Source organism: Carcharodon carcharias, chromosome 9 (genome assembly GCF_017639515.1).
Source record: "Carcharodon carcharias isolate sCarCar2 chromosome 9, sCarCar2.pri, whole genome shotgun sequence".
In the NCBI taxonomy this organism is placed as follows: domain Eukaryota; kingdom Metazoa; phylum Chordata; class Chondrichthyes; order Lamniformes; family Lamnidae; genus Carcharodon; species Carcharodon carcharias.
The window spans coordinates 52,795,255-52,817,012 of NC_054475.1; the positions used below are offsets into that span (position 1 = coordinate 52,795,255).

The window sequence follows — 21,758 nt, forward strand, 5'->3', positions numbered from 1 at the left end:
GGAGATTAACTTTTTCTCAGGCGGCAGTGCAGAATGGGCGATTACGAATTAGCCACTTGTTTTTGACTTTGTTTAATTTTCTTCTTGTCAAAATCAATTTGCCGAATTGCTGTTGCCCATTTTGTGTTACTGCACGAGACCATTTGTAACCCCTTTGTCTTATGATGGTGCTGCCTCTTCGTGATATAGACAGTAGGTCTCTGCACCTGTCTCAGGTACCTGTTCTTCACAGGTGTGCCTGACACTGAGCGGTGTCAAGCTATCTGACGGCAGGGGATCTGTCCGTACCCGATTTTGCCCTAACCTGATGCTGCCCTTTCCAGTGAATCAGGAGCATAAATTGTGATTTTTTTCCCTCCCTAAAGCAGGGATGTGGAGGCCTCTTAGGCAAGGAATATCCCTACTGATGCTCCAGCTACCTTCACTATGGCTGAGCAGGGTATCTAAGTGGAGTGCAGACGTGTCTTGGGAGGTCCATCATCTGGATATGGTGACTGTCCGTTTCAGCAGCAGCAACACAAAACAGTGATGAGAAGAGATCGAATTGGGAGAATAAAACTAAACCTGAAAAAATAACGGAGCAATTAGTACTGAATGTTCCTAGGAATCCTAGTATTTATTGAATCTTTCCTCTCTCGCAACAACCTTGAATTCACCTCCCCCCCCCCATCACCCCCCATCCCCCCAACCCCGGTGCCACCCACCCCTCACCACCCCTTGGAATTTTTGGTACATCACTGTATTCATTGCACAAATAAGTCAGAAAGTGACTCATTCACCCAGGCCTCTTCCACTGTGTCTTATAGGGAACCTTGCGAATTGTCAAGAGAAAGTGGCCCTGAGTGATCCTGACCACACTCAACAGAAATCTCACTTGGTATCTCACCTTAATGGAAAAACTGAGTTTGGGATCTTGGCACTTGGCAAATCACTGACTGGAATTGGCTAATGCCAGCCTGTTTCAATTAGCTTTCTATTGATCCCAGAATTTACTTGCATTAGAGGAGACATTTAATGAGTTGAATAGTTTTCTAACAATATATTGCTGCTAAAAGTATCCATTGCTCTCCTTTTTAGTGTCCATAGCCTTCTAGTCTGTGCCATGATGCCATTGATGAGGACCTTCCATGGACAGATACCTCCCCAGTTCCCTCCTGATGGTGCCAACTCTTACTGATGGCACCAGAAGCCTGGGCAGAAGTCCGTCGCTATTCTCCATGTGTCGCCTAGGCAGTGAGCATAGCTGAGCTATTTGGCCTGCTCACTCCTCTCCTCACTCAGCATCGACACATGCATTTTCAACAGAGGTCACTAGAGAAGGCAGCCTGGCTGATTTTCCTTTTACCCATTTAGCCAGGGAGACTGAAGACAATTGTATCACCCAAAAAGTTCAACATAAACTTGTCTGATCCACTAAGTACTGTACTGTGGAGTACTATCAGGAATAGTTCTAGATTACCTCTCTCTTTACAGCATTTATGGCAATTTGATGGTTTAGTAGAATATCGGTCCCTGAAAAATCCATAATCTGTTTTACTTTGACAGGACAGGCAAGATGCAGATTCCTTGCTATCCATGCAGAATGTCAGTTATGAATCTCTTCTACGTTATGCTCGCGAGGCTGCGAATTTCTCCACAAAGTACCAACTTCCAAATCTGGAATTTGCCAAGAATCACCGTGGAGAGCCGGACGTGGCCATGTTTGATTTCACCTGCATGTACAGGTCGGAGAATGCTGCACTGGTGAAGGAGCGGCATGGGTACCGGTTGCTGGTTGCTCTGGTGGGAGATTGCCTAGTGGAGGTCAGTGTTTGCTGGTTACAAAAGACTGCCTTTGTTTGGTGGGATTTTATATTGGGACCAGTGGCATCAGCCCATCCATTGGAACAGGGATATCCACTGGGATAGATCAATTGATTGGAACTGATGCATCCATTGGGATTAGTCCATCCACTGAGACTGGTCAATCCTCTGGGATGGATCTGTCCACTGGGATTGGTCTGTCCATTTGGATTGGTTGGAAAGACTAAATCAGGGCTGACTACACCTAATTACATTTTCACATGTTTGATCATTTGCCAGTTGCCTTCTGGTATCCCAACCCAAGTGGCTATTCTCCATGTATCAGCCTTTGGTAAATGTTAAAGGCCCACCGCATCAACCTCACAGGCCAGCACAATCCTGTTATCACCTGAGACCCACACAGGGGCACTTCCAGCAGGTATCACTGGATTGTGATCAGGAGTGGCAACAGTGGGTGATTTATTTCTCCCAACCCAGAGTGGCTGTAGCATTGCCCGGCTAAGATCAGCTTACATGGCACAGTCCAAGGGCTGAATGTGTAACTTTCCTAGTCAGTTGGTCACTAGATATCCTGGCAGAAAGAATTAGGGGAATCGAACACATAAGTCACTCTAACAGGATAGAGATTTTTCTCAAGAGATTCTACTCATCCTTTCTTGGAATATACTTGCTAACCCATCAGCGCAGCCTTACTTTAGCAAGTGAACAGAATCCATCAAAAGAGGCGATAATCACTCAACTTTCTTCAGAAATGAAGCTAAGGGGTGTCTCAAGACATTAAAATAGCAGCACATTGATTAAGTTCTTTAGCACTGTTAGTTTCTATAACTGCTTCCTGATTGTTTCCCCTATGATAATAATGCTTATTGTTTAAACAAAAAAAATGTCAAAAGATCAAAAATCTGAACTTGTGAAGTGAATCTTTTATTTATTCTTTCATGGGTGTGGACATCACTGGCAAGGCCAGCATTTATTGCCCTTGAACTGAGTGGTTTGCTAGGCCATTCAGAGGGCAGTCGAAAGTCAACCACATTACTGTGGGTCTGGAGTCACATGTAGGTTGGACCAGGTAAGAGTGGCAGATTTACTTCCCTAAAGGGCATTAGTGATCCAAATAGGATCTTATGACAGTTGACAATAGTTGTCATGGTCACCATTTCTGAGACTAGTGTTTATATTCCAAATTTATTAATTGAATGTAAAATCCACCAGTTTCCTTGGTGGGATTTGAACCTGTGACCCCAGAGCATTAGACTGGGCCGCTGGATTATTAGTCTAATGATGTTACCACTACACCACCTTCTCCTTCATTCCCATCCCCTCAGCTGTTTTTAGTTTGTAGAGAGTACCTCCCCGTGCCATGTATTCTTTTTCCATTTCCCTCAGATGCTGGTCTCTGTAAGGATGCTGGGTTCCACCCTGGAACTGGGAGCTCCAGGGCACACGAGCTGTCTGTGTTCATACTGCTGGAACAAGAGGCCTTAACCTGATGGCATTCCCAGTGAGTCCCAACACTCATGCAAACAAATGAATAGTGGCGGAGTGACATGGCTGTGTTGATCCTCTCCCATACAATTTATGATACCTTGTGCTTCACAATATCTGTACCTCCCTATCCAAAACCATCCGATCTTCTGGAACAGTCAAAACCGCAGAAGCAAAAAACAGGACAATTTCAGGGGAAAAAGAATTGAAATTCCTCTCTGACCCCCTTTGGCAATTGAAATTAGTCCAGGAGATCACATGCGTAGCTTAAAGAAATTCAACAAGTCATTGCCCACTGCACAAGCTGGCAGTCTTTTCCAGAGGTTCACTATTCACTGGGAGAAGAATAAACATCTGATATCTAACCTGCACCTGGCTTTAAACAGCTGATTCTTATGACCTCTGCTCCTTCCTAACCTATTTAATTGGAACAAAGTGTCAGCTGGAACATAATCTATTCCCTTCGTTATCTTATAAATCTCGATCAAATCAGTCCTCTAAAGTGAAGTCCCAACTCTTTTCATCTATTTTGATAACTAAGATTTTTCAGACTGGGAATTAACCTGGTGTCCCTCCTCTGTACCCTTTTCAAAGCCTCAAGATCAGGTGCCATGGGAGGAGACCGAAACTGGACACAGTACTCTGATCCCTGATGAAGGTTATGTACAAAATAGTATGTTTTGCTTTAATGGTCAATTGTCCCATAAATGCACACCAAACCCACATGCACACCTGCTCCACCCAACAACTTGAAAAATAAATTTCTTCTGGCCCAGGGTCTGACAGGGAAGTCGACACTGCTCCTACTGAACACCCAACCCCATCCCTGAACTCAGACTTCAGATTGATATTGTAGAGTAGCTCTTCACATTATAATTGGAGCCTGTCTGCAAGTTCAAACAATTCCCCACTTCCTGCTTGCAGATGTCCTGCTCAATAGAGCAGGTTAATATGTGGCGTCGTGGTATTAAGGTGATGAAGTGGGATTGTTGAGAGTAAGTGACTCCCGTTATTTTAACCCTCCCCCTTCCATTTTCAACCAAGTAGGGGGGAGTTAAAAATCTGAGCCAAGATTGCTACTAACAGAACCAGCCTGATGATAGCCCCTTCTGAGCTTCATTCCAAGTCTTCCTGTGGTGTGCCATTAACCTTGATGTGTTAAGCACTGGCTTTGCAGTATGTGAGTGAATGAATTATCACATGTTTCCACAACTATTTTATTTTCAGCCCTTCTGGCCATTAGGGACTGGAATTGCCCGTGGATTCCTTGCGGCATTTGATGCTGCATGGTTAGTGCGTAAGTGGAGTATGGGGATCACACCTCTGGAGCTACTGGCTGAGAGGTAAGACTGAAACAGGTTTGAATATATTGCCACTTACATTCTCTTCAGTCTGTTTCATTTTTAACTGAGCTGGAGATGATTATTCTTATCAAAGTTTGGAATTTGTCTTCCTTTCTTACTCAATTTAAGTTGAATAAATGCAGCTGGAGTGGCCATGTAGATCAGGTTCAACTCTAGACTCAGCTGACCTCAGTGTCTGCCAGTTTGGTGAGAGAAGGAGAAGTCAGGCAGGCTCCTATCCCTGCTCACTGTTTGCTGGAAATGTATGGCGGTGAATGTTGGATGAGTTGGATGAATGTTGGGCTGTACAACGTGCCCCAATACACAGCCTACCAACATGCATGGTCCAAACACAATAATAACAGAAAATCCAGTGTCAGAAAAGGTCATCAGTCCTGCTCCATCCACAGTCCATGATTCTTTGACCATGGACTTCCCAACAACTACTTGATGTCCGGCTTTAGGAAACATTAATGTTCCTTTCCCTGCCTCCCTTAACATCTTGGGTGAGGTGTTGAGGGAAGCACCATCCATAGAACCATGTTCTGCATAAGGGAAAAAACTGGGGGAAGAAAAAGTCATGGGGACTTTTGGTGAAGTAGTGGAAGAAATGAGCTAATGCTGGACAAAAATCTAATTGAAAAATTGGTGGTTTTTATATGACCGCCAAGAAGAAAACATATTACTATAGCAATGAGACCTTGGAGATTAAATGTTGCTGGGCTCAAATTCATTACACCTGGGGCAGGATTTTCAACTTGGCGTGCGTCTGACACACATGAGCGTGAAATAGCTCGCGATGATCTCGGGCAGGCATCCTGACGTCATCACACACTCGTGTGATATTTCAGTTGGCGGACACACCCAAGAGTTGGCAGTGCGCCCGCCAACAATTAAGAGGGATATTAAGCCCCTTAATCAATTAATTAAATTGAATTTTTCACTGCCCGTCCAACCTTATGGTTGGTGGGCAGGTGAATAGGCCAGGCTGCCTTTGCATTTTTTGTGAAATCTCATCCACAGGTGGGACAAGGTTTCGAATAGTGACTAAATTTTAAAAACTCATTTCACATGTCTCCCTGTTCATGTGACAGAGTCACATGGGGGGGACATGTTTTCCTTATTTTTAAAGTCTTTATTTCTCATGTTAAAATTCTTCAGCTCCCTGAGGCAGTTCTGTGCCTTCAGGGAGATTTCACTGAGTGTACCCCCCGTGCATGTGCGCACTTCAGCAGTCGTTCTCCTCCTGCCCCCACACAGGCAGCGCTGAGAGTTATCAGCGCGCATTTCATGCTGGCTGGCCGTTAATTGGCCAACAATGTGAAACCAGTCGAGGTCTAATTGCAGGCGGCAGACCGTTGCACGGCTGCTCCCGGGCCTGCCTGCCGCGCCCGCCCGACGAGGGGGAAATCCTCCCCTGGAGATTTTGAGAAATATCTCGGAGCTCAAGTAGATTCATGGGCAGGAATCATGGAAGACAAATGGGAGTTTGGATAGACAACCTCATGTTAACGCCACTAAAGCTAACCCAACGATATGCAATTTTAAAAACAAATATGATTCCTCATCTTTACTATCATTTGATTTTAACATAAGTGTCACAGAACATTTTAATCAAATTCAATAATATTTTTAAGAAGGCAGTCAAGAATATTATACACCTCCCTGATGATATTACTGGTCCAGCTAGCCAGACTCAGCACCACCAAAGTTTCTGACTCTTATGAATGAAAGAAAAATTTGCATTTATGTAGCACTTTACACAACCTCAAGACATTCTTGCAGCCAATGAAGTGAGTTTGCAGTGGAGGCACTGTTGCAACATAGGAAACACAGCAACTAAATTTGTGAACGGCGAGGATCCACAAATTGCAAATTGTGGCCAGATAATTTGATTTTAGATATTGGTTGAGGGATAAATGTTAGCTGGACTATTTTGTATCAGTTGTGCTAAAGGCCCATGGTAATCTATCATTCCATCTCCTTGAGTTAAGGAGTTCTGCAGGCATTGATCCAAGATAATAGTGATTGAGGTAATGAGATATTAGATCTCAGAAATGGAAAATAAAAAGTCACAATTTGACTCCTCCTGATTCTTTATTGTCCAAATCTAGGGCAACATCATTGGAAATTATAAAAAAATTAATAGATAGGACATCTATCTATCAAAATGCTCTGTAGCCAGCCAATTAAGACGAATGACCAATCAGTGATGTAAATGCCACTGGCCGACGTGGTCCTGCTGAAGGGAGGAGATGGTTCTTGCTAATAAATAGCACTCATGGCTGACAAACTAAGGGAGGCTAAAGTGAGAAAAGAAACTGATTAAACAACACTTCTGATTTACTTGCAAGCCTGGGAATTTGTGGGAGTGTTTAGTACATGTAAACATTTTATTTTTGAAATGTGAACATTTAAAAAAAACTTCCATGCCATGGAGGACAGAATTTTTGAGCAAATTGAGTATTGGCAGCACTGAAGAAATGAGGCTGCCTCAGAGTAGCTCATTGAGCTTTAGAGATGAAGAGCTGTTAAGAAATGGTTATTGGTCAAACTCAGGCTTTACACTGATCACAGATAGCTGTGCTGTGGTTAGTACCTCAATCTCATGAGGCTTTGAGTGTATTTAAAGGATAACCAACCAAATCTAATCTCATATCCTCTATTATTCAGTTTGTTGAATTCAGTGACTGCCTTGTCCTCTTTTCAAGTGTTTTCTTATTGAATGTTTTTCTCCAGGGAGAGCATTTATCAGCTGTTGTCTCAGACTACGCCTGAAAACACAAACAAAAACATTAGTCAGTACAGTATTGACCCACTCACCCGATATCCCAACCTCAACCTCAGTTACTTGAAACCTAACCAGGTATGTGCCTATTGACATGCTCTGCCATAAAGCTCACCATTAATGAAGGTGTTTGTAATGGATCAGGATATATCACCAGCATGTGAGCCTCAAGATAAGGGGTCAGCCATTTAGGACTGAGATGAGGAGACATTTCTTCACTCAGAGGATTCTGACTCTTTGGAATTCTGTACCCCAGGGGGTTGGGGTGTTTGGTTGATAGTATTTTAAGCCATAGATTTTAAGAGAATCTAAGGATTTCAGAATCAGACTAGAAAGTGGAGCTGATATAGAAGTTCAGCCATAAATAGCAGGGCAGGCTTGAGAGGCCATATGGCCTACTCCTGCTCTTATTTCTTATGTTCTTATGACTATGTTAAAATATAAATTGTGGCAGATGACCATGTGATGAGTTCCTTGTCTCAGCTGCTAGGATCTGAATCGTAACTTCCTTTCCCTTTGGAACCTATGACTCTTCCTAAGGGAGGGAAGTTACCATCAGATCTCCAAAAGCTACTGCTACCCCTCCCCCCCAACCCCACTGACACAGAATGCTGGCGGGCCTTCACAGCGAGAGAATGATAGAATGATGTGTAATGCTGGGAGACCCTCGCACAATGAGGGAAAATAAAGTGCACTTTAAAAGTAGGTATGAGTGGGGGGGAGTGTCACCTACGTTTCTGCACATGCTGATGTGCTTGTGATGTTCATGACCCCAGTGCTCCAGTGCAGTCAGCACTACAATTAAGGATCTTCCCTGCATCGGGGCAATGGGCAGCATGTGATGCAATAGCCTGGTTCGACAACATTTGACCTGGTTTGGTGACCTTTGACCTAGTGCTGAATGTCTGTATTGTGGTGCCTCAGCTGATAATATTTCACATTCTTTGCAAGGATATCATGCAGATTTACAGACAATGAGGTTTGATGGCAAATTGAGGGCTTGCACCATTACGGCATCCCATAAACTTCCTGAGGTTTATCATTGGCTGTGCAGCACTGAAACATGTTTAGAACTCACTTTTTATCAATGAATGTACTTTGAATTACTTTTTACCAGTAAATGGAAGTGAGAGTTGATCCTGTGTGTAGCTTTGGCACAGAGATCCTTGGCTCTTTGGTACATTTTTGGCAGAGGTAGTGCCAAACTACCAAAGTTCTGAAGAAGAGTCATATTGGACTCAAAACATTGGCTCTCTTTCTCTCTCCACAGATGCTGCCAGACCTGCTGTGTTTTTCCAGCACTTTCTGTTTTTATCCTGCTAGCAGTCTACCTATTTCCAAATAAAAATGTTGTGCATGAACCAAGGCCAGAATGATGATTGCCTGATGATGCACAAAGGAACAGGAGTAGTCCACTCAGCCCATCGAGTCTTCGCCTCCAGTTTGTTCACAATGGCAGCTCTTTATTTGTCGATCCTAATTTCGCCACATCTCTGCTTCCTTCACTACCTTTTCCACACAACCATCGATTGCCTCTTCAAACACTTTCATTGATGATGACCCGACTTGTAGCAAAACAGATAGACACTGGAATAAAAGCAAAAAATGCTGGAAATATTCTGCAGGTCAGGCAGCATCTGCGGAGAGAGAAACATTTCAGATTTGTGACTTTTCATCAGAACTGAGGAAAGTTAGGAATATAATTGGTTTTAAACAAGTGAGAGGGGGAAGGCAGGGGGAATGAAAACAGAAGGGAAGATGTGTGATTGGGTGGAGATATCACAGAATTGTTACAGCGCATAAAGAGGCCATTTTTTTAATTCATTCATGGGATGTGGACATCACCGGCTAGGTCAGCATTTATTGCCCATCCCTAATTGCACTTGAGAAGATGGTGGTGAGCCACCCTCTTGAACTGCTGCAGTCATTTTGTTGTAGGAAAATCCACAGTGCTGTCAGGGAGGGAGTTCCATTTGGCCCATCGAGTCTGCACTGGCTCTCTGAACGAGCATTTCACTTAGTGCCATTTTCCTGCCTTCTCCCCGTAATCCTGCACATTCTTCCTTTTCAAATAAATGTCTAATTCCCTTTTGAATGCCTCGATAACAAGAGGTTTCATACTACAAAAATCAAAGGTATTGGTCATGGGACAAGTAAAGAAACAAAAGATGTGTCTAGATGAGGTGTGAATGGCGGATAGCAACTGTCCAAATTTAAAATAAAGTGATCAAGGGAAAAAAACTAACTGGCAAAACAAAATGGGGGGAAAGGTTATGACCTAAACTTGAACTCAATGTTGAGTCCTGAAAGCTGTAAAATGCTGAGTCAAAAGATGGAGGTGCCGTACCAGACCAAGGACAGGAATATCAGGTGGGAGCAAGTCAGAGAATTGAAATGGCAAGCGACAGGAAGCTCAGGGTCATGCTTGTGAGCTGAACAGAGGTGTTTCTAACTGGTTCGTTTTATAAGTTGATTATGAAACAGCCTGAGACCCGGAACTACCTATATACTATGTTCTTTATTTAAGGTGCAGCACTTGTATGATGTAGGAGGAACCATAGCTACAGAGAAGGACGCCAGCCAGACAAAGGGGAAAATGCTACGAAATGGTAAAACACTGAAGAAGAAACAGACTCAATGGAACTAATCGAAGCGCTGTTTGAATTCTTGACATTTATGTTAAAAATTGTATTCTTCTGTGTGATATTTTATTACCAATTTTATCCCTTATCATGGTGCCTACTCTTTACCAGTACACTGGGCAACCACCCTCTGGTATTTGGCTCAAGTTGACTCTTGTCTGACTCTTGTCAGGGCAGTGAATGTTGGCAGGTCACCGTGTAGTAAAGGACACCACAGTCGAACCTAGTCCTGTGCTCCTTTTCCAGTGATAGTCAACAGATAGTACCTAGGAGCTGGTAACCTGGTTGATTTTCCCTGTGTAAACACACAGAGCTGGCAAGCCTTCTGCTGAGCTCCAGGATCATATTATTGTTTTCCACTTCTGCCGCAGTGCTTGCTTCGTACTGTACATACCATTTTCCCAGTGAGTAACAGAGCTAAACTCAACAGTCCAAATTCAGTGCTTGGTCTGTGCTGTGTTAGCCAACCTCAACCAGTTGATGCACATCAGTCATCCTCATTTACGTTTGGACTCCTAAGAGGTGTTTAACACCTATATATACTGGGGGGTGAAATTTGTCTTAGGAAGAAGCTCAAAACTGTTGATTGTGAGTCAGCAGCCCATTACACTTGCATGGTTTTCTATCAGTTTGACTTCAAGTTTAAAACTGGTACCAATTCATTACTGTCCAACCAGCAATGCTGCCCAAGATGAATTTCATCTGCTGCACATATGCATGTGTGTATATATGTGCGTGCATCCCTATGTATTCTGTGTTACCTAAAAGTTAAACACTTTCTCTTCTATTCTCTGCCCAATGGCAGATCCAACCCAAAGTGCCATGGACGCAACCACGGGTAGGGCAAAGAGACAAGTCCCAAGTCCGCCTCAGCCAGAGCGAGGATCAATCCCCATGCTGTTGGCATTATTCTGATCCTCACCTCTCATCCAACCGGCCCTCCACCCCAAGGTGTCTAAGTTGCTGCGCCGACAAATGCTTTTACATGTATGTTGCATTCTGGAACTATGGTTAGTGATGGTAGAGGTTCCAATTTTCTTTCCGCCACATGGCTGACCATGAATCTCTCCCACTCTTACTGCCTGCCATTTGCATGTGTTGGAAGGTTTAGCAGGTTGATACTCACCTGTTTGGCCATGTTATGAACGCAATTTCCTTGATCACCAAGTCGTGAAGTGAGACTGGAACGTGCAGCTTCTGGCTTAGAGACAGGGCCTCTAATCACTGCGTCACCACATCTGATAATCATTTACAATCCCTTTATCTACCAAGCCGCCAAAGGAGCAATGTTCAGTAAAAGATGAAAACGAAAATATGTTGAACATAATTCTTCGCAAGGTGTCGTGCTTTAGAGAAAAGTTGACGACATATCAATCAGTACCAGAGGGTGCTTTGGGTACCCATCCTGTTCTCAAACATGACTTTAACTGACTGAAGGCTGAATGTGACCATTGCCCTTTCTTGCAGATTCTGTTGTAGGATATGAAGAGCTCCTGAGTTGGTGCAAACAGCATACAGAAGGCTACAAGAATGTAAAGGTGGTCGACCTGACAACATCCTGGAAGAGTGGCCTGGCCTTGTGTGCGCTTATCCACCATTTTCGCCCAGGCCTTATGTGAGTGCCTACAAATTAATAATAGGTTTCATATTTCTGACCTTTTTTGAGGTTATCTGCTCTTGGTACCATGATGGTCTGATGTGCCAACAAACCACAAGGCCAGCAAATCATGTCACCAGTGCAACCAGTGTCCTTGCCAACATTTATTCCTCAGTCACCATCAGAAGCAGATTATCTGATCATTAATCTCATTGCTGTTTATGGAATCTTGCTGAGCCCAGATTGGTTTATATGTCAGCCTACATTACCACAGTGACTGTATTTCTAGAGCACAATGTGGCTATAAGGCAGGTTAGAATATCCTTAGGTTGTGAAGGGCCATGGAAATCCTTTCTTTTGTCTGTGTGTATCAGCGGCTATAGGTACCTGTTGTCTGCCTTCTACCCTATGACCTGTCTGGACTAGAATCCTGTTTTTGAGATTTACAGGGAAAAGATTTGCATTGAAAGAACTTGCATTTTATATAGTGCCTTTCATGGCCTCAGGACATCCCACAGGCCTTTTATAGCCAATGAATTCATTTGAAATTTAGTTGTGTAGGCAGACGCATTAACCAATTAGTGCACAGCAAACCATAATGACTTAATGAATGACCAGTTAATCTTTATTGGGTATTGTTGGGTGATGGAGGAACTGGGAGCACTACCTAGCATTTCCACGCCATTGGCTATTATTGGATCACCTGGGTACATTGAGTACAGGAAAGTTGGGGAGTCTGCTTTATGTACAGCGCTGGAGTGTCAACCCATATTATATGCTTAAACCTCTGGAGTGAGCCTTGAACCAACAACCTGCTGACTTGGAGATAAAAGTGCCATCAACTGAACCAGGCTGACACCAGTAAAGTCGATGGAGCCTGGCCTATAGATGACCTGCCACATGCTGGTTTGGAAACTCTGATTAGACCATATTCCAAGATGTTTCATCAGATGCCCTTCCCACTATCTCACTTCTTAACAATTCAGAATGCAAGCCCACACACACGTACCTGCTTCTGAACCCCAGCTTCCAATGTAAAAGCCGGAAGGTTCCCTTATTCTTTTTTGTATATCAGAGGGCAATACATCCCGGACTTAGCACATCCTACTGGCAGGTTTTTTAATATAGCACTTCCTTTTAACGAAAATGTCCTTTTACAAAAAAGCATAAATGTTAAAGACAAACATCACATCTCCTCCTCCCGCTTTAGCCAGGAACAAATCGGTCAGGCGGTTTGCAGATTCATTTTAACAGGTAACATGTCTATCTGGTTCATATCGAAAGCAATGACTTCACTTCGGGTTGTGGAGCTGTGGCGTAATGGAAGTCTGGAAAGTGCGTCCGCATTTCCTTGATTCTCAGTAGAGCACTTTGTAATTTCATACTGATAAGCAGATGAGTCCCTAGAGGAGTATAAAAAGTGCAGAGGGGTACTTAAAACTGAAATTATTAGGAAATTGGGAAAGCTAAGAGAGTGCATGAGAAAGGTGGGTAGAATAAAGGAAAACCCAAAGGGGTTTTTTAAATATGTAAAGAGAAAGAATAAATAAGGAATGAGAAGTGCCAATTAGGGACCATAGAGGTAATCTGTGTGCGGAGCTGGATGACGTGAGTACAGTCCTCAATGAATACTTTGCATCGGTCTGCACAATGGAAAAGGACAACGCAGATATAGACATCAGGGTGAAGGACTGTAAAATATTAAGAGGAAATTAACATAGAGAGAGAGAGGAGGTACTAGCGGGTTTAGCGGCCTTAAAAGTGGATAAATCCGCAGGCCCGGATGGGATGTATCCCAGACTGTTGAAAGATGCAAGGGAACAGATATCAGGAGTCTTGGCAGTAATTTTCAAGTCACCTCTGGCCACAGGTGAGTGTCAGAGGACTGGAGGACTGCTAACGTTGTCCCATTATCAAGAAAAGGAAGAAGGGATAGACCAAGAAATTACAGGGCAGTCAGTCTGACCTTGGTGGTGGGGAAGTTACTAGAAAGAATTCTGAGGGATAGAATTGGAGAGACTCAGATTAATCAGGGATAGTCAGCATGGATTTGTTAAGGGAAGGTCATGTTTGACAAATTTGATTGATATTTTTCAGGAGGTAACCAGGAGTGTTGATGAGGAAAATGCATTTGATATGGTCTACATGGACTTTAGTTTGGCTTTTGATAAGCTCCCTCATGGCAGACTGGTCAAGAAAGTAAGAACCCATGGGACCCAAGGCAAAATGGCATGTTGGATCCAAAATTGACTTAGAGGCAGGAAGCAGAGGGCGATGGTAGAGGAATGTTTCTGTGACTGGAAATCTGTTTCCAGCAGGGGCCCACAGGGCTCGGTACTGGGGCCCTTGCTGCTTGTGGTGTACGTAAATGATTTGGACTTAAAGTAAGGGGTATGATCAAGTAGTTCGCGGATGGCACGAAAATTGGTAGGGTGATAAATAGTGACGAGGATAGCCATAAACTGCAGGAGGATATCGATGGACTAGTCATGTGGGCAGAGCAGTGGCAAATGGAATTCAACCTGGAAAAGTATGAGGTAATGCATTTGTGGAGGGCTAACAAGGCAAGGGTTTACACTATGAATGGTAGGATCCTAGAAAGTACTGAAGATCAGAGAGACCTTGGTGTGCATATCCACAGATCCCTAAAGGCAGCAGGGCAGGTAGATAAGGTGGTTAAGAAGGCATATGGGATACTTGCCTTTATTAGCTGAGGCGCAGAATACAAGAGCCGGGAGGTTATGCTGGAACTGTATAAAACGCTGGTTAGGCCACAACTGGAGTACTGCATGAAGTTCTGGTCACCATATTATAGGAAAGGTATGATTGCACTGTAGAGGGTTCAGAGGAAATTACCAGAATGCTGCCTGGGCTGGAGAGTGAGCTATGAGGAAAGATTGCATAGGCTGGGGTTGTATTCCTTGGAGCAATGAAGATTGAGAGGGGACCTGATAGAGGTGTATAAGATTATGAGGGGCATAGATAGAGTGGATAGGAAGGCACCTTTTCCATTAGTAGAGGGGTCAATAACCAGCAGGCATAGATTTAAGGTAAGAGGTAGAAGGCTAAGAGGGAAGTTGAGGAGAAATTTTTTTTCATCCAGGGCGTAGTGTGAGTCTGGAACACTCTGCCTAAAAGGGTGGTTGAGTCAGAAACTCTCGTAACATTTCAGTAGTATTTAGATGTTCACTTGCATTGCCATAGCTTCCAGGGCAATGGGCCAAATGCTAAAAAATGGGATTAGTGTAGTCAGATCTTTGTTGACCAGTGCAGACATGATGGGCTGAATGGCCTCCTTCTGTGCTGTAAACGTCTATGAATCTATAAGATCAGTGCCTACCTTTGTAGACATACAGCAGCAATGTGTCAGGGTTTGTGACTTAGGGCTAAGCAACCAAGTTATTCCCTGTCATTGGTTGTCTGATATATAAATCAGTTAATAATGGCAACTGCAAAACCCATGATCACCTGAGATTCAAAAACAGCTCAGTCCATTGTGTGGTCATACCAAGGTGTGCATGCACCAGGGCTGTATTGTATCCAGGGTGTATTGCACACATGTCATTTATTGTGAGGCCAGCTGGAGTGAAACAGGAGATACAAATACCCCCAAAAATGAAGTCCAGAAGATTAATCTTTAGTTCCACGAGACTCCACAACAATCCAGGAGGGTTGGCCACATAGACAGAATCTGCCAACCAGAAGCTGTGAATATTCTGTGATAAGTAACTCACTTCCTGACCCCCAAAAATCTGCAAGGCATAAGTCAGGAGTGTGATGGAATACTCTCCGTCTGCCTGGTTGGTTGTGACTCCTAACAACACTCAAGAAACTTGACACCAACCAGGACAAAGCAGCCACTTGATTGACATCCCATCCACAAACATTCACTTCCTCCACCACTGACGTAGAGTGGCAGTAGTGTATACCATCAACAAGATGCACTGCAGCAACCCACCAACACTCCTTTGACAGCATCTTCCTAACAAGTGACCTCTACCACCTCAAAGGACAAGGGTAGTAGATGCATGGGAACACCACCACCTGGAAGTTCCCCTCCAAGTCACTCATCATCATGACTTGGAAATATATTGCCGTTCCTTCACTGTCGCTGGGTCCTGGAACTCCCTTCCTAACAGTACTGTGGGTGTACCTACATTACATGGATTGCAGAGGTTCAAGAAGACAGTTCACCACTGCCTTCTCAAGGGTATCTAGGGGTGGGAAACAAATGCGGGCCTAGCCAGCAACGTTGACATTACATAAAAAATTAATAAGTAAAAATTCTATGTTACTGTCAGTAGTTGGATACATATTAATACTGACAGAGGCTTTTAAGTAGGTGACCTAGTCACACATTTGGCCAGTAAGGTGAGGGACTTGAAATAAGTGTTCTTGGTTCTGAGATCTGGTGGTCCCTGTGGAGACCAGAGCTTGCAGAAAGCATAGATTGAGAAATCACATGGCACAGCTACATAACATATAAACCCTGTGCTCCATACAAGTGAGACTCCATCTGTCACTGCCATCATGCAATCATTTAAAATGGGGGAGGTAGGGAAACCTCAGCACTGAATTCTCTCCCTTCTTTCCAGTAACTTTGAGAGTTTGAAAGAAGAATCTGCTGCTGAAAACAATCAACAGGCCTTCAACATCGCAGAAAAGGAATTTGGAATCTCACCAATCATGACTGGAAGAGAAATGGCAGATTCCACCAGCCCTGATAAGCTCAGTATGTTCATGTACTTGACTCAGTTCAACGAGTTCTTCAAGGATTTATCTCCTGGTGGGTTTCATGTTGATATGTGAGAGTTTCAGATGTTCCCTTATCTCAGAATAATCCTGAATTACACTGCAGATCCCAGTTTACATATAAAATCTCTTATTCCTTCGTTTCTCTCAGAGCTCCAAGACAACAATAGAAGGAAGATAATGACCATGTCATCAGCCAAGTCGGCTCTCTTGTTCCTCAGTACTCTCCGGAAAAACGTGGCCAACAAACGACGCTCACTGGTAAAAAAAAAAATTCCTGGGAGCTTTTGAGACCTAGTGACTGCCAGAGGCCATGAAATTCTCAACCACAATTAATGGCCTTCCCTAGCTGAGGGCATGAGTTTGTGGTCTCAACTGATTGGGCACCATGTTGCTTTATGGAAGACCACCCAGAAGGGGCCGCCTCTGCTGAAAGTATCCGCTAGCTTCCCAATTGCGGCACTGCCCACCTCCCCCTTTGCTGGGGCCTGCCTAACTGGCCTTGTGATTTCCACCCTGAACGTAGTTCCGGTCCACCCTCCATGGCTCCTCATTGGGGACTGATTGTAGTTCCAGCAGTGGCCACTGCTCCTAGTGGCGCTGCTGAAACTGGAGAGTTGCCTTCCACCTGAATGGCTAGCAGCTCTTAGAGGCGGGACATCCTCCCACATGGAGGCCGAAACCACAACTTCAGGCAATTAATTGCTCGATGACCATTATATCCGATTGTGACTTCCTGAGCTGGCAGACGCGCGCTCGCCTACTCCACACCCCAACTTTTCAACCGGTGGGCGGAGGCCTTCGCCTCCAAGTAAAATCCAGCCTCATATCTGTATAGATTTAATGAACAGAACCTCACACTGAAATAACTTAATCTGTGTTTAGTCAGAAGCTGAGCAAGAACCATTGCTGAAGAAAGACCCCGATGACGCTATTGCTGACCAATTGTCAGCACGTTCTCAGTGGAACAGTGACAGCATCAACTCACACGCAGAACAGCCACAGGAAAAGGTCGAGGAGGAAATGGCTGATGTTAAAAGACAGGTCAGTGCTTCAGCATCCAAAATCTACAGCCCAGTCTAGATATGATCCCTGAGCTCCGGGATATATCAACCACCTGCTCCTGTATTTCAAATATGTGTACTTCATAGAGTCATGGAGTCATACAACACAGTAGGAGGCCATTCAACCCAACATGCCCCTCTGAAAGAGTAATCTAATTATTCCCATCTTTCCCCATAGACCTACAAATGTTTCCTTGCAAGTACATTTTTTGTCCTTTCATGGGATGTGGGCATCGCTGGGAAGGCCAGCATTTGTTGTCCATCCATAATTGCTCATGAACTGAGTGGCTTGCTAGACCATTCCAGAGGGCAGTTAAGAGCAAACCACACTTTTGTGCGTCTGGAGTCACATGGAGGCCAGACCAGGTAAGGATGGCAGATTTCCTTCCCTAAAGGACATTAGTGAACCAGATGGGTTTTTAGAAAATCGATGATAATTTCATGGTGACCATTACTGAGACTGGTTTTCAATTCCAGATTTACTAATTGAATTTAAATTCCACCAGCTGCCATGGTGGGATTTGAACCCCTGTCCCCAGAGCATTAGCCTTGGCCTCTGGATTACTAACCCAGAATCTACCACCTATTGAATCTGCTTTTCAGGCCGTACTTTCCAAATGAAAACAACTGGTGCGTAAAAAAAACTCTTCATTTTCCCCATTGTTCTTTATTCGATTGTCTTAGAGTGCTCTTTAGTTACCGACCCAATCAAAGTGAGCAGCGTCCCAAATTCACTCCCATAACTGGAGCCTAAATTTATTGTCTTAGACTGGTTGTCACTATCCGTGTATATAACAGACAAGAGATATAAAGGTATGAGTATGTTATAATGTACACTTTATATAATATACACAAACATGACATTGTATACACAAGAATTAGCAGCCTGAGTAGGCCATTCAGCTCCTTGAGTCTGGTCTGCCATTCAATAAGATCATGGCTGATCTGATTGCGGCCTCAACTCCACTTTCCTGCCTGTCCCCATACCCTTGACTCCCTTGTTGATCAAAAATGTCATATTGATGTGTATATATGGTGAGGTGCACAGTATGTAGATTACAGGGTATAATGTATATATATTCATGTAAGATGCAAAGGACCTATGTGTGTGTGTGTGCCTCATGCTAATGTTGAATGTGTGTTGGACCTTTGTGTCTCAGGGCTCCTTCAGACAGGCAGCGGGCCCCAGCAGCAGTGAGGTGTGCTATTTTTGTAAGAAGCGGGTCTACGTGGTGGAACGCGTCAGTGCCGAGAGCCAGTTCTTCCATCGAGGCTGCTTTATGTGTGACCTGTGTGGCACCACCTTGCGCCTCGGAAACTACGCGTTCAACAGAGGAGATGGCAAGTACCCGTCACAGGCATTTTCTTTATGAGTCAGTTCTGTGATGGTTAAGGTGAGAGAACCGCAGCGCATTTCATTACAACCACATGGAGTCCAGGTCAAGTAGAACACTGCTGAAGAATGAAGCTCACTCTGCCTTGCCTCAGCAATACACTTCAGCCCCAACCTCAGAAGGAGTGCATGTGAGAGACTTTTTGTCATTCCATGGTCTCTTTGAACAAGATTGTCAGTTGATATCATGTTAGTTTTGTGCTGTAGGTCCATGCCCAATAGAGACTGGATTAAGATTGCCCTATTTTAGTTCACATAGGGATGCTTACCACTAGGAGAGTTTCCATCTTGTCATTTGGGCTAAATTTAAACAATGGCCCCTGCGATAGCAGACTAGAATCTAACCCTTGTACCACCCAGTCCAGCTTTGTATTGTTCCACATTGAGTATATTTTGTTTTGGAGGAAGAACAATGGATGTTTTTTATACTTTCTAAGATGAAACTTGATGGCTTTTAAGCTCTGGGGAATGTTAAATTCAATGTCAGCATTCAGCACATGTGATGAGCAGCACAAGTTTGATGTAAAGAAAATGCCCCTGCACTCATCCTCAATGGAGTTTTGCCAATTTCTAAGAAGTAATGTCTACATTACCAATGTGCCATTTCTATTGTGCAAATTGTCCCAGGACCTCCATGAGGTAAACTCATATAATTTTGGGATTTTAATTGAAACTAAGACAGGCTTAATCTAGAGAATTATAGACCATGCAGATGGTGAGGGCCTACCTGAACCTCCTCTCACTTGCCCTGCACTCACTGGGACCAAAGCTGCCCGTAGCTTAACTGCCAGGGACATAGAGGCAACCAGGTGTCCAGAAAAGTCCTCCCCCATCTGCGCCTCTTCCAGGCCTTGTTGAAGGTGGTGGTAGGCCCAAATAAGAAGCAATAACAGTCCTGGGTTCCCCCAACTGAGGGTAAAGGCTTTGGAGCAGCCTCTTCTCCCTCTCATCTTCTGTCACTGCCTTGCATCTTTTTTGCAGGGCTATGTGGAGCAAGGGACTAATTTCAAAGAGCCAGCATGGGCACAATGGGCCAAATGACCTCCTCTTTGCTCTCTCATTTTATCATTTTCAATGCTTTGGGAAAGTGAAGCTGTTTAGAACCTCAGATTGTCACTGAGTTAATCACAAACATTGATCAGCGATTATCAATAATTGATAATAATAGCAGGGAATAATCCTTTACCAAATCCCTGTCCATTCTGTTGCTGGAGTGAAGTTCAACTAAAACCAGTAACCCTTCAGTAATAACCCATGTTGATGTGCAAGCCAGACATCTGAGGACAAAGATTTTGAGGCCCCACCAATAAGTCAGGAACGAAGATGGACAGGGCCTGAAAATACAGGAGCCCCGTTTCCGGCATTGGTCATTTTGGCTGAAGTAGACTCGAAGCTGGCAGGGCTACCCGTCCACACGAGATGGGCGGCCAATTGGACTCCTTAAGAACCTTGTTAATGGTTATTTAAGGAGGTCATCTAGGATTTTTCAGCTGGCCTCCAGTTTTTCGATGTTTAGGGGGGAAGATCAACTACCTGGAGGCGGACACTCAGAGACAGGCCTGGGTGTCAGCCCAGGTAGGCCTATAGGCCCTCCCTGTCTACCTGGATGAGCGTCAAAGGACGGTGGGATTTCCACCCCACCACCCACATAACCCAACAACCCACCCATGCTCTGCCCTCTCCCCACCCAGTCCAGTGGTGGCCTGGCTGCCTTCTCTGTTTTTCAATTTTTTTTAAAGTGACTAAGAGGCACCCAGGCCTTTCACTGAGTGTCCACCTCCAGGTAGATGATCTTCCCCCCCGCACGCCGAGAAGCTTGAGGCCAGCTGAAAAATTCCAGTTGAACTTCTTGTTGAAGCTCCTCCTCAGTTCCTTACCATTTACTGCAGCCAGAAGCTGGAAGGCCCCTGATTAGCCCTCCAACTTTGAGAGCCTGCCTACCATCCTTAATTGGACAGGGTACTTGTTTCCATGCCGATTAAGAAGGCACCCTGGTCAAAATTCTGAGTGACTGTTTCCCCTGAGGGTGGGTTTGGATGCCAGAGAGACTGGATAGGCTAGGGTTTTTTTCCTTAGAGTACAGAAATCTGAGGGGGGACCTGATAGAGGTACAGAAAATGATGAGGGGCATAGATAGGGTAGGTAGGAAGAAACTTCCTCTTCACAGAGGTGTCAATAAACAGGGGGCATAGATTTAAGGTAAGGGGCAGGAGGTTTAGAGGGGGTTTGAGGAAAGATTCTTTCTCCCAGAGGGTGGTTGGAATCTGGAGCACACTGCCTTAGGGAGTGATAGAGGCAGGAACCCTCACAACATTTAAGAAATATTTAGATGAGCACTTAAAACGCCATAGCATACAGGGCTATGGGCCAAGTACTGGAAAATGGGATTAGAGTAGATAGGGACTTGATAACTGGCACAGACATGATGGGCCTGTTTCTGTACTGTATAACTCATATGACTAAACCATCCCAACTCTTGCTCCCAATGTGAAAATTCAACCCAGAGTCTTTTCAGGCAATTTGATGGGTGAGGAAGGAATTCACCAACTAGCCTGATCCAACCTCTATCTAACAGCCATACATGTGGCCATGCCAGGATCACTGTATGATGCTCAGGAACTCATGTTTTATCTTTTTCTTTCATGAGTGTCACAAACAAGGCCAGCATTTATTGCCCATCCATAATTGCCCCTAAACTGAGTGGCTTGCTAGGCCATATCAAAGGGCAGTTTAAGAGTCAACCACATTTCTGTGGGTCTGGAGTCACATCTAGGCCAGACCAGGTAAAGATGGCAGATTTCCTTCCCTAAAGAACATTAGCGAACCAGATGGGTTTTTACAACAATTGTCACAGGTCCCATAACTGAGACTAGCTTTCAATTCCACATTTT

General features: G+C 44.2%; 1 protein-coding gene across 8 annotated transcripts in view; it reads left to right on the top strand.

The window, feature by feature from the left end:
- Positions 1-21,758, top strand: part of mical1 (microtubule associated monooxygenase, calponin and LIM domain containing 1) — a 108,621-nt gene that overhangs the window by 41,889 nt on the left and 44,974 nt on the right. For all 8 annotated transcript variants that reach the window (XM_041195375.1, XM_041195380.1, XM_041195374.1 and 5 more), the window contains 9 exons: positions 1,546-1,803; positions 4,516-4,631; positions 7,371-7,497; positions 9,947-10,028; positions 11,529-11,676; positions 16,254-16,444; positions 16,562-16,671; positions 17,296-17,454; positions 18,635-18,815. In XM_041195375.1, the coding sequence (XP_041051309.1) occupies positions 1,546-1,803; positions 4,516-4,631; positions 7,371-7,497; positions 9,947-10,028; positions 11,529-11,676; positions 16,254-16,444; positions 16,562-16,671; positions 17,296-17,454; positions 18,635-18,815 (1,372 nt within the window). The remainder of the gene's footprint in view (positions 1-1,545; positions 1,804-4,515; positions 4,632-7,370; positions 7,498-9,946; positions 10,029-11,528; positions 11,677-16,253; positions 16,445-16,561; positions 16,672-17,295; positions 17,455-18,634; positions 18,816-21,758) is intronic.